At 40.1% G+C, this 19413-nt stretch overlaps 1 protein-coding gene across 2 annotated transcripts in view; it reads right to left on the reverse strand.

Annotated features, from left to right (window-relative positions):
• LOC109427107 (uncharacterized) overlaps nt 1–18863 on the reverse strand; it is a 105716-nt gene extending 86853 nt beyond the window's left edge. The window contains exons 1-3 of one of the 2 annotated variants that reach the window (XM_029872289.2): nt 18731–18863; nt 12298–12398; nt 12131–12214 (exon numbers count right to left, since the gene is read on the reverse strand). In XM_029872289.2, the coding sequence (XP_029728149.1) occupies nt 12131–12214; nt 12298–12360 (147 nt within the window). In that variant the 5' untranslated portion in view covers nt 12361–12398; nt 18731–18863. Of the gene's footprint in view, nt 1–12130; nt 12215–12297; nt 12399–18413; nt 18579–18730 lie in introns of those variants that run through there. The other variant, XM_029872281.2, reaches the window with a different exon arrangement.
• Between the last annotated feature and the right edge of the window lie 550 nt (nt 18864–19413).

Raw genomic sequence — 19413 nt, forward strand, 5'->3', positions numbered from 1 at the left:
AGGATTCACAGACGGAGTGCTTACCACTCAACTGTGGCCCACTGTTGTAAACACAATTGTAATAAGAGCATGCGGTTCTTCTTTTCCACAGCTCAGGAAGGGGCACATGACATTTCACTAACATTGAGCCATCTCTATGGGTGTATTTGTTCCATTTCGTGCAGAAGAGCTAAGCTTGTTTTTATGTTGAAATTTTCAGCTATTTCGACAATAATAAAAACTGATATCATATCATTTTGAGCTATTCGTGCGATATTCATTAGATTTTTGAATAACACATCAAAATCACATCGAGCTATGACAGCAAAAAATGTTCGAATTGAGATATGCTTTAGATATTCTCGTCTACCCGGGTGGTTGTCGTTGGCCGCACCCTGAAGTTTATCAGACAAAAGCTGCAAGCTCCAGTATCTGCGGTTGCCAGATGAGATTTCCTATCAGGCTTCAAACTGTCAACAGCATAAGTGTTGTATCACACGTACCTATGTCGTAGGTACTCGGCATATAATTTTATCAACACCTATCAAACTAAACGAATCTCAAATCTATATAAATAAAAATGGAATGGTGTTTGTATGTCACGAATACTATAGGCTCGGGAACGGGTCAACAGATCGACATTATTCTTTCACTGTTGCATTCCGCCAGGGCTCCGACGTGTTCATACGAAAAAAAATAACTAGAAAAAGTGACCAGGAAGGCAAGAAAAACGGGAAAAACTAAAATTCCATTTTGAGCGGCATTTCTTCATGGAACCGGATGTCAAAAAACAGAGTAGGCAGGCAGGACGACGTTTGCCGGGACTGCTAGTTCCTTAAAATAAACGATCGTCGGTCGTACTAATGCCGTTTTTCTTTATTATCCAGTTCCAACCTGGGTTGGAACTGGATCAGATCACAGTTTCAACCCCAACCCGACTTCGGTTTCGCTTGTACTAAAGTTTGTTTGACGTTGTTTGTTTACACATTTTCCGCCAATCCAGTTCCAACCCAGGTTAAAAAAGAAAATCGGCATAAGAGTGCGACTCAATCGTGCTGCGTTTCAAAGACCACTTGAGAGAAATGAAAAAGAAATGCCAAACACGTTTAAGCATCAGAAGCAGGGATGAGAAATGTACTGGAAAAAACGGTTACCGGCTGTACATTTGACATTTTTCCACACGAACATCACAGGCCCAGGAAAACTCAAACTGTTCGAAAAATAAATGTCATAACATTTTTTTCCAGCAGCCTTCTTCCTCGAAACGGTTTTCAAGCGCGAGAGCGCCGGTACTCGAGCACAACGACGACGGAAATTTCTGTCTCTCCCATTTTCGCATTTTTCTGCGTTTCAAACCGCTTCTAGACAAACTTCTTAATATGCATCACAAAGCTAGAAGTGTGCTCTAGCTATTTGAGCAAACAGATTCAAATTATTCATTAAAACAAGTGAGTTATTAGCAGTTGAAAATATTTGACATTTTTCGCAATCACCCGCCTCGGCATGACTGCTCATAAATATTTTTGAGAGGAAGCGAAAACTGTCAAGCGCCAGCTTGACTGCCGACGGCGCGGCTGCTGATGGTATTGGTGCTGCCGTTGTTTTGTTTTTATTTTACTGTCGGTTTCGATGAACGGAAAAGAGAAAAAAGTATTTTTGCCATCCCTGATCAGAAGGCCGGCTCAGAGGCACGTTATCCTTCATTTGGGACATTTGTGCAGACTATTTTATGATATTGAACTGTACTGCCGCCACTCGCATATCAGTCCCATTTGACTTTTCATCCTTTTTGAGCTAACGTTATTAATAGCCATTATTTTCAACGTACTTCAATATCCCATAATAAAAATTACGGATTTTCATATCAATGTGCGAAATAAATACCAAATCATGAGCGTCCCATATTGAAAGTACCCGCAAAACAGTACCATCACTAATTTGTGTACCTTGTAACACTTAACTGAACAATAGACTGGGTCAACAAAGTCGATTTTTCGGAACAAAGCTTTTTCGATTCATTTTAGCGTCCAAAGCAACTGTGCAAAATTTGGGAGCGATTGGTTGCTTCCCCGTATTCCGCTTTGTGATTGAAATTTGTATGGAATTTAGTATGGGAAAACGTGCTTTTTTGCATTTTTCTCATAAATTGAAATTTTTTTGTCTAAAACGATCTAGCCATTAACGTTAAAGTATAGCCTAGGATATGCCGAAAAACTTTGCCGAAGACCGCAAAGTGATCCGACACTTGTGAAAAAAGTTATAACGTACAGATTGCCCAGTGGTGCTTAACATTTAACATGTAAAGGAATAACATCAATAATAAAATCTCAATTTTTGGCCTAAGTTACCAGGCGAATAACTTTTTTCACAAGCATCGGATCACTTTGCGGTCTTCGGCAAAGTTTTTCAGCATATCCTAGACTATACTTTAACGTTATCAGTTACCATTATTAGACAACAGAATTTAATTTATGAGTAAAATGCAAAAAAGTACGTTTTCCCATACTAACTTCCATACAAATTTCAATCGCAATGCGGAATACGGGGACGCAACCAATCGCTCCCAAATTTTGCACAGTTGTTTTGGACGCTAATATAGGTTGAAAAAGCTTTGTTCCGGGTTGATACGATCAAATTTAAAGTTTCTCCATACAACGTTGACCCACTCTACTGAACAATTTTGTAGTAAACGTTATATTTTTTATAGTTATGTATTGAGGTGCAAAGCAATCTGTGAAAGTTTCGAGAAGGATGAAATATTTGTCAAGTTTTGACGATTACATGGAAACGGATATTCGAACTTCAAACGCTGTTTTCTCAATTCCTACTTTTTACAAATGGGACTATTATGGGAGGGTGGGGGTTTAGTGTACTGCTTAGCAGAAAACTCTATCATACTGCATCATTTTATATGCCAACGTACAACCAGTGCATACGGATTGTTGCAGACTTGCTTCCATCCACTCCAGCAGATGCAGCTTGCATAGAACTCGGTGTTCTTCCTTTTGGATACCAGGTGCCACAGACATTGTGCTACAGAGCAATCGGTTATACAGAAAACACCACTGTGAATCACGACGTCATCCCCAGTTAGGCGAATAGAACCATCGTCAACCTGGTCCATTTGGAACTCCCCCTGGTTGAACAACTTCACTGGCTTCGAATGAGTGTAACCAGTTATTGTACCCTTTAACTCCGTCCTCTTTTGCTTATCCTTTGACAGATACGCAAAATTCGATAACTGGCACTGAGGAAGATTACAAGTGATAGTCGAATTATGCGTATCTGTAAAAGGATAAGCAAAAGGTACAATGTAATCAGTACTCATACGAAGAGGGTTTTCTGCTCAGAGGGTTCGAAAAAAGTTTATATGTAACGCAGTTATTAGCCAGCAAATGCAACCTCTGTTACACTGATGTTAAAAAGCCTTGGGCCGAACTGGTTTCGGTATTGCTGACAAAGACAGAAGTCACTTCTTCCGGATAACGAACCAAAGCTTTGTTTTTTTTTATCGAAGACCGCTACTACACTGTTTGCTACTACAACACCAGCATCAATTTGCGTTATATCCGACTCTGCCAGCGTACTCGCTACAATCAACTATCCAACATCCCGCCACCCAAAAATCCAAGCCATTCAAAATGATTGTCTAACATGGACTATTCTACTATGGGTACTGGGCTGCAAAACGGTGAGTCGATAAGGAGAGCGTCCAACATAGCTCTGGTCCTCACAAGTTCCTACCTCATGCTTCCACGGGTCAAACGATGACAAAGACCGCCAGCTAAGAGTTGTGTGCTTAGCTGGTAGTGCAGCCTGGGCACTGTTCAGCTAGATTGAGGAGGTACGATCCGAGCGTCTGTTCACCAAGGAGGTGCGGCTCAAACAGCGTCTGTTCTGGCATCCAGCGGCTGAGTATGAAATGCTGTATTGCGTCAGCTATACCTAAGAAGGCAGCCCCTTCAACGCAATGTAGGCAGCGCGGCCCCGGTAAGGTAGCCTGCTGAAAACCTTCAAACACCCAGAAAAGCAATAGTAGAGTAAACGGATTGATTCAACGGCAACAGACCCGGCAACGAATAAAGGACAACGATTGGAAAGTCGGATCTTGGAACGTGAGAACTTTGAATGAACCCGCACGTGTTGGGCTCCTGGCTCGTGAACTGCGGAATGTCGGCGTTAATGTGGTCGCTATCCAGGAGATACGCTGGCCCAAAACTGGAGAACGCGAATTCCGAGCGGTGGATCCCATCGCCAACACTTCATTCAAGTACCACATCTACTACAGCGGCGGCGATAAGGCAGAACGCTGAGTTGGCTTTATAGTGATCGGGAAGCAGATGAAGCGAGTTATTCGGTGGAAGCCGATAAGCGACCGAATCTGTGTGTTGAGGATGAAGGGCAAGTTCTTCAACTACAGCCTGATCAGCATCTATGCGCCAACGAACGACAAACCCGATGACATGAAGGATGAGTTCTATGAGAGCCTTGATAAGGCCTACGGAGAGTGCCCAAAACAAGATGTCAAAATAGTCATCGGAGATGCAAATGCGCAGATCGGCAGGGAAAGTTTCTTTCGGCCTGTCATTGGAACGGAAAGCCTTCATTCTGTTACCAACGATAATGGTCTGCGCCTTGTGACATTCGCTGCTGCTAGAGGGATGGCAATCAGCAGTACCTACTTCGCACGTAAGAATATCCGAAAACACACCTGGCGACACCCGAATGGTGACACTTGCTCCCAGATAGACCACGTGCTGGTCGACGGGCGACATTTCTCGGACGTCATAGATGTGAGGTCCTACAGAGGCCCGAACATCGACTCAGATCATTATCTTGTAGCCGCTAAAATTCGGGCGCGATTATCCAGCGTCACGAGTTCAAGAAACAACAGGACGATGCGTTTCAATATCCAGCGCTTGTCAGCCGAAGGGGTTGCTGCACAGTACCATCAGAAGCTAGACGAGAGGATAAGAGAGACCAACGGATCTGGAGATGTCAACAGCTTGTGGGGAAGTATCCACGAAGCAGTGACAATAACAGCGCAAGAGGTGATTGGTACCGCTCAGCGACGCCAACGTAATGGTTGGTTTGACGGGGACTGCCAACGAGCGACGAACGAAAAGAATGCCGCCAGAAGTCGAATGCTAGTGGCCGGTACCCGGCAGAACAGAGAGCGGTACAGGGTTGCAAGAGCAGAAGAGAAACGAATCCACCGCAGGAAAAAACGGCAACACGAAGAGAGTGTTATTGCTGAAGCGCAGGAAAGTATGGACAGGAACGATATGCGGAGATTTTATGCAACTGTCAATGGCGCGCGGCACAAGACTGCGCCAGTGCCCGCCATGTGCAATGACCGGGAAGGAAATTTGCTGACAGACAAAACAATGGTGGCAGCCAGGTGGAAGGAGCACTTCGAAGATTTGTTGAATGGTAGCAGCGAAGGAGCACCCAGGAACAGGATTAACATAATGGATGACAGTCAAGCAGTGGAACCACCAACACTGGATGAGGTTAAAAAGGCCCTTAAGGAGCTGAAAAACAGCAAGGCTGCTGGGCAGGACGAGATCCCGGTCGAACTTCTTAAGCACGGAAGCGAGCAGCTACATCAATCAATCCATCAGATTATTATAAAGATTTGGGAGGATGAAGAATTGCCCACTAGTTGGTTGGATGGCCTCATATGCCCAATCTACAAGAAAGGGCACAGACTGGAGTGTGCCAATTACAGAGGCACACGCGTCCTGTTCAAAAGACTGCGACCTCTTGAGGAGTCCTTCGTCGGCGAATACCAGGCTGGTTTTCGTGAGGGCCGATCAACGACGGATCAAATGTTTACCCTGCGGATGATCCTAGATAAATTTCGGGAATATAACTTGCAGACTCACCATCTGTTCATTGATTTTAAAGCAGCGTACGATTCAGTGAAAAGCAGATAATTTTTTTTTTTCATCTTTATTAACGAAAAAAAAAAAAAAAGCAGATAATGTCAGAACATGGTTTTCCGGCTAAACTAATTAGGCTGATACGCGCAACGCTGGATGGATCAAAATCAAGTATTCGGATCGCGGACGAAGTGTCTACGTCGTTTGTGACCTTGGATGGATTGAAGCAGGGGGATGTTCTTTCAAATTTATTGTTCAACATTGCACTCGAAGGAGCGATTAGGAGGTCAGGCGTGCAGAGGAATGGCTCTATCATCACACGGTCGCACATGCTCCTCGGTTTTGCGGACGATATTGATCTCATCGGCATCGATCGTAGGGCAGTGGAGGAAGCTTATGCTCCTCTGAAGAGAGAGACAGCGAGGATAGGCTTGACGATTAACTCTACCAAGACGAAGTACATGATAGCGGGTAGAGACAGAAGCAGGCCTAGTGGTGTTAGTGCTGAGGTAGTGATTGATGGGGAAGTGTTTGAAGTTGTTGAAGAATTTGTTTATCTTGGAACACTTGTGACATGTGACAATGACGTTTCCCGTGAAGTGAAAAGGCGTATTGCAGCTGCGAATAGGGCCTTTTACGGATTGCGTAGCCAGTTTAGGTCCCGTAACTTGCAAACACAAACAAAATTCGCTCTGTATAAGACGCTGATTCTTCCGGTTGTCCTCTACGGTCACGAAGCGTGGACGTTAAAGGAGGTAGACCGAAAAGCTTTTGGAGTTTTTGAGCGCAAAGTGCTGCGGACAATTCTCGGTGGGAAACAAGAAAATGGAGTGTGGCGCAGACGCATGAATCACGAGTTGTACCAAGTGTACGAAGATGCGAATATTGTCAAACGTATAAAATACGGCAGACTTCAGTGGGCTGGACACGTAGTGCGAATGTCGGAAGAAAGAATAGCGAAAACAATATTCAGCAGAGAACCCGGTAGAGGTAGGCGACTTCGTGGGCGGCCGCGAACTCGCTGGCTGCACGCGGTTGAAGAAGATCTACGATCCCTACACGTTCGGGGAAACTGGAGGAACATCGCCCAAGACCGACGAAGATGGTGCTCTACTATATGCTCGGCATTGGAGTAAAGTTACTTTGTAGCCAACAAGGTATCAAGGTAGGTACTTGGCCATTGTGGCGTCAACGGTAACGTAGAAGTCGACCAGCTTGCCGCTATAGGTTGATCTGGTCGGTATCAGGGAGCAGATCTCAAACACTAGCATAGACTCAAGAATGGGTTAACACAAGACATCCGTTCTTACGAATACTCAAGGGAGAAATAAATAAACACCCTGGGCCAGCACAGAAAATCTCCACGACCAATTGATTCTTTCCCGTCTTCGAGTGGGACACACCCACGCTTCACACAACATGGGATCCAGAGGACCTTATGAAAATTAAATCCAGAGGACCTTTCCACAAAACATGTTCAACGTGCTACACGACAATGACGGTAGAGCATCTTCTTGTCAACTGTCCCTGCTATCGATGAATTGGTTTGTTTAGTGAACAAAATTTTGCTATTTTCTATATCCTAATAGAAAGAGCTCATTTTTCTGAGTATAACGTGATTGTTACGCATAGTCGCGTATCTTAAATTTTAAGGCAACCTCATATGTACTTGAGAACCCCTGCGGTTCAATACTATACTGCCGTGAATCGCATATTTGTCCCATTTGCATAGGAAATCCAGCAAAGATGGGACTGATATGCGATTCACGGCAGTATACACCTAAAAGAATAATAATTGAATGAAGATTGCCAGTATAGTGAGGAGGGGTTCCCGTGACAGGTCACCGAAATTGTAAATTAGTTTAGGTAATTGTATTTTAAATATTCTAATAAACTTTATTTTTAGCTTTTTAGCTAACTGAGACGTTACATGTCGTGTTTGCTGTAAGAGTCGGTTTAGTCCCAAGAAACACCTCCCGCAACAGTGATTTTATTGTGTTCCAATTCCTTTGTTTTGATGGTTAAATAAACAAAACAGTTTTTATTTCTGTGAATAGAATGACAGTTGAATCGATAAAATAACAGTTCATCCCGAACAAAAAAAAATCCCTATACAAACTTTCAATGCATTTTAAAAATAGTTCCCGGTCACCAAAAATGATGAAATTTTGGATTTCGACTAATTTTTGGACGGAGATTCCGATTATGGAATAATCTCGATACCCCTAAAGAACCCAATTCGAGTTCAACATGATCTTCCAAACAGCATAAGGGATTGCAAATGGCACAGCCAGCGAGACTGCGACTATTATCTTCCATCAAGGATGCCGGTCTATTCAGCGCTATTTGAAATCCAAGGACACCTAGAGCCCTACAGTCAACAATGCATGACCACACCGCTATTCACCTGGACCGATTGTGAATACGATATTGAAATTACGAAACCGTTTCTTTAAATCTGATAGCATAATTACTGTAGACTGCTAAGAAAAAGTTACTCTAAGATGAGTAAGATTCACACAAAACTGAGCTAAACTAGAACAGCTCAAAAAATGAATAAATTGCATTTCCAGAGATAGCGCTGGCCCAAGTGCAAAAATCCAACCAATTTAAGCTGTATAATATTCTTCACATCAACAAGAATATTATACGACTTAAACTGATGAGATTTTCGCACTTGGGCCAGCGCTAGCGCTGGAAATAAAATTTACTCATTTTTGAGTTTTCCCAATTTTGCTCTAAAATGAGTGAATTTTCTGACCGTGCACTGTACTGTACTGTCGGTGGAAGCATAATTGTCACATGTGCATTTTTGGCAATATTGAGATTTTGCAGCCCATGACCATGTATCATGGTGTATTATAATATAGGGAAATAAAAATAGGTAGTTTGTTCCGAAAACTGTTGGAAAAACGCAACGCCGATTTGTCACATTCTGAAAAGTGGACACATAAGTGTCACGTTTCATTGGAAATCCTATGAAATTTTAAAATCGCTCTAAAATGAAAATTAGTGCTCAAATTCAAATTTGGTTGATGTTAGAACACGATTCGGCATTCATAGTTGAGACAATATACTTTTTCGAACTTTGGACGCGATTTTCTCGATTGTCTGTTTTTGCACATGTGACATTTATGCGTCCACCGGCAGAGTATGGGGTTCAGGGGCAAGATGGGCACCCTAAGCTTAGGCGCCTTGGGAGCATATACTTTCATTAGAATATGGCTGTTTAACATTGACCCCCTTTGTTTCATGTCTTTTCTATCTTATTAACACAAAAAAGCATTTTATTTTGCACTACGAATGCAAAATAAATTCATTTGAAAAATGTTACTTTCGACATAGAATTTTTGCCATATGGGGCAAGACGGCCACAGAGCTAAATTTTCACAATTAGTGTGCTTTAATCCCTAATCAACGTTCAATAAACCAAGTTCGAATCATCCGCAACGCTTTGCCTACAGATGGTGTGGTATTTGCCAACATTTTCTTTATGATAATGTTTGAAATAAAATTGATAGAAATTTCTTTGGAAATGTTCTATGATTTGGTATATTTTTTTCAGCAGTATGGTATATTATGGTATATTGGTATATTTTTTTCTACTTTTCTTACGGTATAACTTTTTTCACAGACGTTGGATCACTTTGCGGTCTTCGACAAAGTTCTCTGGCATATAGTCACCTACAATATTACCAAAGGGTTTGATTATTGAACGCTTACAGCGCCACCTAGCGGCAAAATTCGAAAACTTAAAATTTCTGCATACATTTGGCCAAGTTTTCCCATACAAACTTCAAGCGTTTTGAGCGCCCCCTTAGGCTCAACCGATTTTGCTCAAATTTTGAACGTAGCTTCTGGGAGTCCAAAACAACTGATTGAGGAGGTAAGACTTGGCATTTTTCGAAATTTTTGTTTTTCATATAAGTGTGGGCCACCTTAGTGGCCATCTTGCCCCATATGGCCATCTTGCCCCACAACCCCCTACGTTCTAAAAAAAATCCGAAGAAATTGTTTTCAAAATTCTTTTACGAGTAATCTTTCCAGATATTCTAACAGAAACCCTTTTAGTTTAGTTTTCTTTTATTGCTCTATTAGTTTTGCAACAAATTAGCCAAGAGGTTTTTGTAAAGAATTTCACTAAGCAAACTACCGATAACTTTTTCAGGAATATTCCAGAGTGTAGTATAACAAATCCTTCAGTGTTTTCTCTTAAAAATATCTCCACGAATACCTTCATCATTTTTTTTTTCACAAAAAAACGGCATACATTCTAGGGTATGTGTGCCATCAGTAATCTCATGCTCCCATATTCATGCTATTCTAAAACAAGCGAATACGGCACCGATTGATTCCGTCCTTTTTGTTTTCATGCATGCTCACTTCTAACAAAAAATACAAAAATATCAAACAAAACAAACAACGCTTCAATCCTTTGTTTTTCGTAGGATGGAAATGGGAGCCACATACTTTATAAGGAAACCAATACCCTACTAGGAGGCCATTATGAAATTCTGAAAATCTTTTCTAAAGAAGTCGTAGTTTTAATAATTAAATTCGTAAAAAAACGAACAAAACCAGATTCGAATAAATATTTAATTAACTAGTGCTTTCTAATGTTCAATTCGTCGGATTACTGTAATCTAATGTGGCAAAGTTTACAACTTTTTATTCATACGTACCTGTCTGGTTTTGTGACCACCCTTGCCGACTTGATTGGGTTCTGCAAATTTCCCCCAGGCTTACAAACCTGTTGTCCTGTCTGTTAGGCGTGGAACATTAGTTTCACCTTATCAAATTTGAAATTATTCATATACATAACTTATTTTAAAGTTACCTCTGAAAATCTTGACAAATACCCATTTGAGACTTTAATTACTATGAGTTCATGCTACGTGCACTTAAAAATGTACAAAATTTATTGAACAATTACAAATTTATTATAAGGTAAATGAAATAAATTCGTTTGTAGGGTATTGGTTCCCTGATTAAGCATGTAGTTCCCGATTTCATCCTACTAAAAACAAGGAATTGTTGCTTTGTTTGTTTTGCTTCTTATTTTTGTATTTTTTTGTTAGAAGTGAGCACGCATGAAACCAAAAAAAAAACGGAATCAATCGGTGCTGTAATCGCTTGTTTTCGAATAGGATGACATGGGAGCGTGAGATTACTGATGGTACTCGGACCCTATTTAGTGCTTACACTACCATAATTTGCGAGAATATATAAACTAGGAAGCTAGACATGTATGATAATAATTCAATCTTGTTGAAAAGGGCCAACTTTCGTGCACGGGTTCACTAAGGCGAAGAAATCGCTCAAATGTGATAATTTTCAATCCGTGAGTTACAATAATAACTTGATAATACTGACATGAGCCCAAACACATTGGCCACAAATACACATTTTCTAGAACAAACTAGGTACCTATATAATTAAATCGTGAAAGGCAAAAGTACTTTTGATTTGGCGATTAAGCCTGGTTATAGCTTTTATGTTATACAGCCAAAAAATGCAAATTTTACATATATGCAGTTATGCTCCATAAAGCGCTTGGCACAGTGTGTGCGGAGCTTCGGCTATTAGATCGTTTAGAAACAAACAAACGTATTGGGACAATTTTATAAAAAAAAAGATCTATTCAACTTGAAGTCATGCCTCCTTAATCTCCTCCGCAGCCACCCAGAACACCCAATCGCAACAGTCGCTACCGCCCGTTTCGTACGTCAAGGCCATAGACGTGTGGATGTCGTCCTGTTCGGTGTTCGTTTTTCTCTCGCTGATGGAATTCGCCGTAGTCAACAACTACATGGGCCCGGTAGCGACCAAGGCCATGAAAGGCTACTCGGATGAGGATCTCTCCGAGGCGATCGATTTCAACAAGAACGGATTCAATAAAAACCACCGCTCGTCGGACCTTCCCCAGTACGATACGTTCTGCAATGGGCGCGAGACGGCACTGTGCATCGATAAGTTTTCGCGTTTTTTCTTCCCGTTCTCGTTTTTCATACTGAACGTTACGTATTGGACGACCTTTCTGTAGACACGGGCACCGATCAAGGATGGGCGGCAACCCATTCGCTTTTAGTATGCGTAAGGCTATCTATTGTGTACCGAATTAGTTCGTAAGTTTGTTTCTTCCACCAGTCAGTGCTTATATAGTCTGTAATTTTGGCTTAGCTGATAGTTGATTTGAAAATTCCATAAAGGTTCGATATCTAACGGAGTGAGGAGTGAAATGAAATAAAACAGATTACATAACTTACCGCTGGGTTCTTCTTCATATCGGTGAAAGTGAATCCGCGGGGATCGTAATAAGGATCGCGACTCATGGCGCGTGACGGAACCGTCTAAAAAAGAATAAACATCAATAAAATTGACTTGCAAGTGGATGATCTATTGTAGAAAGGAAAGAAATCCTCGCTTCGCTCACTTTGCCATTGTTGGCCACCAGGAAACGGCGGAAGTAGGGTGATGAAAGAAGTCGCAGAGACATTATTGTAAGTGTTTTATAAGCCGGTCTTCAAACAAGATCTGGAAGTAAAGAAATGGGTAATGATCAATGCAAAATATGAGTTACTATTTTTTTGTGAATATTGAGTAAAAAATATAACTAGTTGCTTCATAATGATGCCATTTGTTAGCAGAGTTACCCAAACTTCCTGGGGGTATCACCTCTTTGGAGCTGAAGAAAACTGTTCCCGTCCTCTAAGCGAGGTTTATGTTTCTAAGTAAAAGGCTGAAACAAACTAACATAGCAAAAGCTCTTAAAAGAACATTAAAGTTTCTGTGGCATTGAAATCCACCTAATTATTAAAAAAAGATCTATGTACATCAGCTCTGTTTTTTCCCTTATTTCACCAATAAATTTTCCTTCTTTACATATGTACGTTGATTTTTCCACCTGGTCACAACAATATCTACCCATTCTTGCTACATCTGCTTAGTCGGAATCTCCAAGCTCGAACAATAAAAGTACAACTCATCGTGAGGTGATGCATTTTTTGACTGATCGTGAGCACACATTTGGTAGCTTCGCTTGGTTGTTAATTAAAGCTGTTGTTTGTTCACTTCACCGCTGGCTCATCACGCTACCGGTTTTTGGTTATGAAATCGTTTATGGCTATATTTTTAGAATCTATTAGAAATTGCGATTCATAATATCATAATTAGCTAGCTGAGCCAATTTACGCGTACAAAAGAAATGCATGTTATCAAAACAAACATGTTAAGTCGAACGTTTTGGAAGATAAGATTATTGATTTTTTCACAGCTGTACGAGTTGTCGGTTACCACAAAGTACGGATTATCTGTCACTCTCTTGATAACGACGCATTCCCATAATTTCAAGTATCCATCGCGGAAAACCTGATCAAGTGGAATTCGAGTGAAAATGACAATTTTGAGTGTTTAATTCAAGACAACAAAATTCATCGGATACTTCGAGTCATTGTTTGGACGGTGAAGTAGGGTCTTGTACCATTTGGGCAGGTGTACCTATTTTGGGCACTTGCCGCTATAACTAAGTCAATTACAAACCAATTGATTTGAAATTTTGTTGAGTGTTAGGCACTTACAGTATCTAACTCTGTACAGAAATTCAAATCAATCGGTTTGAAAATGACTTAGTTATAGCGGCAAGTGCCCAAAATAGGTACACCTGCCCAAATGGTACAAGACCCTACCTATCTTATCGGTGAAGCGAAAGTGCAAAAAATCTAAACGCCGCTTAGGCGTGAGAAATCATCACCTCGTTGCAGTCCAAGGCGAGATTCCAATGACCTGTTCCCAGTTCGCATGTGTTGCAGCAGCTCAGGCAGATGATTATGAGTCCTGTTCAACATACCTGCAGCCATTGAGTGTTCGCCACTATTATCACATACGTTTCACTGGCGCGCAGCAGCACGGATTTGACGTTTGAGTTGAAAATTAAAATTGGTGCGTCGACTAATATTTTTCCATATAAATATTTCTTAAACTCGTTAAAGCAGCTCTTGCCTTCTTGATCTGTGTAACTATGTCGATCTTGATGCCGCCATTTCGCTACCAAGATATTAAAAGCTTTCAACATTCTTTACTACTTGCCAAGCTACCATAAAGCTGGAAGGGTTGACCGTGTTTACATTCAACAACGATTAAGACTTCTTGACGTTTATGACAGACTTGTCGCCGAGTAGCGATCGGCAAGATTATCGAGCTTACTCTACATATCAGAGCGGTGTTGAGCTATGAGAGCAACATCATCAGCAGTTCGAAGTTTTTTGAGTGCTCCATAGTAATGGGCTGTTGCAGCAACCCACATTTTAGTTCCCGATCAATTGCACCCAGGGTTGAGCAGTTTCAGGATGGTTAATGTCAAATGACACTCGCTCTAACCATCACTTCAAAAGACAAACACATTCCATGAAAACAGAATCGACACACGCCAATAAAGAAATTCTAGCTAACCCAGTCAACCAGTCATCGTATAAGATGTTGTATAAAATGTTGAAGTGGAGGCGATATGCGTACATTTTACATGCGCCTAAATGGAGGCATGCACGCATATAGCCTCCACTTTATCATCTTATGCAACATCTTATACGATGACTGGTTGTGTGGGAACCCTCAATCGAGACAGATTCGACTACATCCAACAGCAGCGATCGGCTTGAAGCAAACCATGAAACACGAAGCATCGCCTAGATGAATTTTTGTTCTATGCCTTACATATATTCATTAGACTGGGTCAACTAAGTCGATTTTTTAGAACAAAGCTTTTTCGATTTCTTTCAGCATCACAGCCTGGCTGCGGCTTATTTTTCAAAAGTTGTAGAAACTTAAAATTCGTAAGCTCTTTTGGATTCAAATGACGTAAAAAGAGAAACCTCTAAGTTTGAGCCGAAAATATTAAGATTTAGAGGTGGCGCAATCGCCTCAAAGTTGAATTTTTGAGTAATAAAAAGGTGTTTGCAATTCAAGTGTCATAACTTTTTAAATTTTCAACCGATTTTCAATCTTTTTCATGAATCTCTCACAAATTAAATTTCGAATAAAATTGTAGAACATTGAATTTTTTCAAAGTCACGCAAAAATATGAGTTTTTAAAGATTTAATTTGACTTTTTCTTCTTTTTACAAAAAAATAACTTTGGGACCCGATAACTTTTTAACCGTTTGACCGATTTGATATCTTTAGGCGTGCTTTTGTAGATATTTCTGTCCTAAAGTTATTTTTTTAGTGAAAAGAAGAAAAAATCAAATTAAATCCTTAAAAACTCATATTTTGCGTGACTTTGGAAAAATGTAGTGTTCTACATGTTTATTTGAAATTTAATTTGTGAGAGATTCATAAAAAAAGATTGAAAATCGGTTGAAAATTTAAAAAGTTATGACACTTGAAGTGAAAACACCTTTTTATTTATCGAAAATTCAACTTTAAGGCGACTGCGCCACCTCTAAACCTCAATATTTTTGGCTTAAACTCAGAGGTTTCTCTTTTTACGTCATTTGAATCCAAAAGAGCTTACGAATTTTAAGTTTCTACAACGTTTGAAAAATAAGCCGCAGCCTAATGCTCATGCTGTTTTACAGACCAGGGTTGAAAAAATCTCATTCAATTGAATGAATTTCTGCTGAACTGAATGCTTTTGACATTCATTTTCAGCTCCGCTGTGAGATACTTGAAAGTGAACGCAGAAAAATTCAACTACATTGTGGAGGTAATGACTGCACCATCATCAACACACGTTCTGCGCTGATGGATGCTTCATGTCAACACCGGCCGCATGAATGCGACTCGCCCATAAGCAAGCGTGGTGAATTTTTGTCGTTTGAGTGCCGGTCACAGGAAAAATGTTGCTTTTGAACCTCGCCGTCTCTCCGGTGTGAGCGACGAGAGAATTTTTATTCTCTTTTCAATTGCCTCCGTGAAGGACAGGGGCTTCAACGTCAGAAGCAATGTGGTGAAAAGACAAAAACAAAAACTCACATTCGTTGGTAGCTCCGGAATTTTTGCAACCGTGTTACAGACTCAACGAAGATTTGGACTACCTACAGGGAGGCCACCGAACCGGGAAAAACGGGAAAAAGACGGGAATTCGGAACGACCGGGAAAAAAACGGGAAAAAGCCAGGAATTTGAGATGATTACCGGGAAAAATGTTGATGAGAGAAATTTGCTGAACATATTTGAAATTTTTACACCTTCTCAATAAATAGTATGCATAAGCAAACTAACTTCATGTACCGTATTACTCCGCTAATACGACACCGACTGTTGTCGAATAGCCGGGGTAAATTTTTAATTCGACAAACTGATCACAACTGGCAACTGTTTTTTTTTTGTTTTTGTTTTGATTTCTGGATTTGTTATGAAACACAATTTCAACAGATATTGCGGTGGTGCCAATGAAAAGCTCGTTCTTTCTACGAATTCTCAGTTCATTCCAGTTGGTCTCCAGACGGTTTGGGTGTCGAATAGCACCAACTCAGAACTTCCGGAATTTGTGGCTGCAAGAGGAGCTGCTGAAGATGCGAGTATAAAAGCGCAATATCAAACTCTTTTGCCTTTACAGTGCATATCGCTGTGACAAAACACTTTTTAATTCGACATGTGTCGAATAAGCGGGGTACGAATTAAAAAGTGTATTAAAACGTGTCGTACCAGCGGGGTAAGACGGAAATCGATTTTTTTGAAATCTCGAATATTTTTTTTAATTTTTGAATGCAAATTTCATTTCAATATAGAAATTTTCGCCATGACTGCATCAAAAATCCAGGTGAAATGCGGTAATCTTGGTTCATTCTTATTACCATACCAATATTGCGAATATAAAGTACATCTGAGCAAGTTGAAACGGGTGGGGTAAGATGTAACAGCGGGTTAATATGATTGTATCTAATCATGATGAACAGTTTGAATGTTTTAACCTTGGTTATAACACATAGTTTTTGAATCAAACAAACTTTTAAGAAAGGAACATTTTCAAAATTTAATTCAAATCTATTTCAAAACTTCGTGTTTCAACTTGCCCCGGTGTATCTTAGTCGCTTTTTCATTCTGAACGTATTTTTTAATGCCACTTTTTTTTTCAAAAATCTCGTTTTTAATAGATCCTGTACATCTTTGCTTTTCTCGAAATTTTGCTAATTCATTAGTTAATTTATATAGTTCTTTACATTTTGAGCATCATTTCAAACACAAGCAATTTTAGAAAATATTTTGAAAATCTAAAGGTTTAATGCAAATACTATTGTAACCCTAATAGTCAAACCAAAACGCCAACTAGTAGTATCATGATAAAAAAAAAACAAAACAAAACAATATTAATCTACATCTATTTTTTTACACTGATTTCGAAAAAAGAAGACAATTCGCAGAAAATGTTGTTCAACTTTTTTCCGGGAATGCTTTTTTGGCATAGGAATAGTTATTCAAAGTTGTAAGAAAGATATGATTATAACTTCAAATATTTCTGGAAGCAAGGAAGTGACTACGTCCTAAGTCTTGAGTGTAATTAGAAACGATAATTAGAGCTGAACTAATTTATTTCGGAGAGGGTAGGGTATTGCAGCATAAGCCCTTTTATGATTACATAGATCATCTATGATAGATGCAATGTTATCACTAAATAAACTTCATCATTGCAGTGTCAAAAATAAGCTTTAAGTTAGAATTAACGGAAACAAAAGGTTTAAAAATATTTATTTTCATCATCATTGGGCACGTTGTTGTATGACAGTACTAAAACAATTTATTTACTTTCAACTTTATTCGTACTTAGCTATGATTTATTAAGGAAACGTATTAGTATGTACAAATTAATTGCACACTTCAATGTGCATTTTTTACATTGTACTTAATTTTTATGTAAAACGCGAGTTGGGTGTTACGTACTCCAAACATATCGATTTTGATAAACCGGGAAAAGTTGAAAAATCTTACCGGGAAAAACACGGGAATTCCAAAACTGAAATTTAGTGGCCACCCTTCCGAACTAAAATGGCACTACTACTGCATTAAAACAAAAAGGCAATTTTTGGAGGAAAATGATTCTCATAGCTCCCTATTTTTAACCTGTCTGAATCTGCGCTTTGAAGATCAAAGAATGTAATGCTTTGCAATGCCTAGTGTATGATGATAAATACTCGAGTGTTACAAAATGATACACAAAAAGTTAACATTAAATTAAAATCCTTAACCTTATGCACTTTACCTCGACACTTGAATCAGTAACACTATTTCTGTGACCATTATAAAATTCAGTTAAGTTTTAACAAGTTTAACGTCGTAACATTTTTTTTTGAATCCTTGCATCGATCCATCTTAGTGTAAGACGCGAAATGCGAAAAATCGTGTTATTGCTGAAAAATATGCTTTTTTCAGCAAGCATTTCCGCACCAGCCGTTACACAATCCATTATCTTATCAGGCTTCAGTATTTTGAATTCTGGTCTAATAAAAACCGTTGGTATCGCATACAGTTATGCAACATTCTGCAACGCCTTAACCCAAAACTGCAACACCCTCACGTGACAAGAAGCGTCCTTGGATCAATTCAATCAACTCACATTTCCTTCTGGAGATCAAATTCCAATCCAGCGACAACGATTCACAACACTTGCAACACTTGCAGTCAATTCCTGATAAATCTATTATCCGTAATTGCAACACACCGGGTCCTGAGAGTGAGAGTGGCAGCTACCAAAATCAACCTCGTACTAACCGCCGCCGCAGCAATCGCATGTCTTCATCGACGGGCGGGCGCGATTTCAACCCCCCTTGCGCGTCCGTTTATTCATCCATCAACACCACCCAACCCAACCGCGATCCGTTCGTTCTATGAGGAGCCGCGCGCCGACGCGACGCAGCCCCCGCAATGCTCCACCATCCATCGCTCGATTCCAATCGCCAAAATCCGTTTGAAACAGATAAGAATGGTTGCAAAAATCACGTAGACCGCGCGCTTTCTAGTGTTGCGTTGCGTTGTTCTCCACATATGCATCTGGTATACTGCGTTTTTAACTACTAGGAATCCCAACTGAAATTGTATCGGTTGTAATCGGCCAGTGGTGATGATACTAAACAGGATAGGCTAGGCAGGCATGTGTGAATGTTATTTATTGTTGTTTGGCTTACCGGTGGCGTAAGCGCTAGATCTGGCCGGCCGGGAATCACCACATAGACCGGCAGGCAGTAAACTTCTATTTAGAAAAGAGTGATGTGAACGTATCGTACTGCCTTTCCATAAAGTATTAATCGTATAAGTTTCTAAGAAGTCAACCTACAATGAACTTGTTAGAAAACACAAATTAGTTTAGTGAGTGGGTCTAGCCTCTGTCTACCAATCTGGAGACGACAGATTCAATTTCCGTTTCGTGCAAGGTCAAGGACATTTACCGGACTGATTTATTATTCAACATGTAAACTCAAGCAAAGAAAGTTTTTCATGAATAATTATGAAAGTGATATAAACATTCAGCCAACTGAAAAAGCCGACAACATTCCAGTATAGATATAAATGACACAAAGGCAAAGAAGAAAGACTCAAGTAGATTTCGTTCGGTAAGC

This window comes from Aedes albopictus, chromosome 3, assembly GCF_035046485.1.
Source record: "Aedes albopictus strain Foshan chromosome 3, AalbF5, whole genome shotgun sequence".
NCBI classification, from domain to species: domain Eukaryota; kingdom Metazoa; phylum Arthropoda; class Insecta; order Diptera; family Culicidae; genus Aedes; species Aedes albopictus.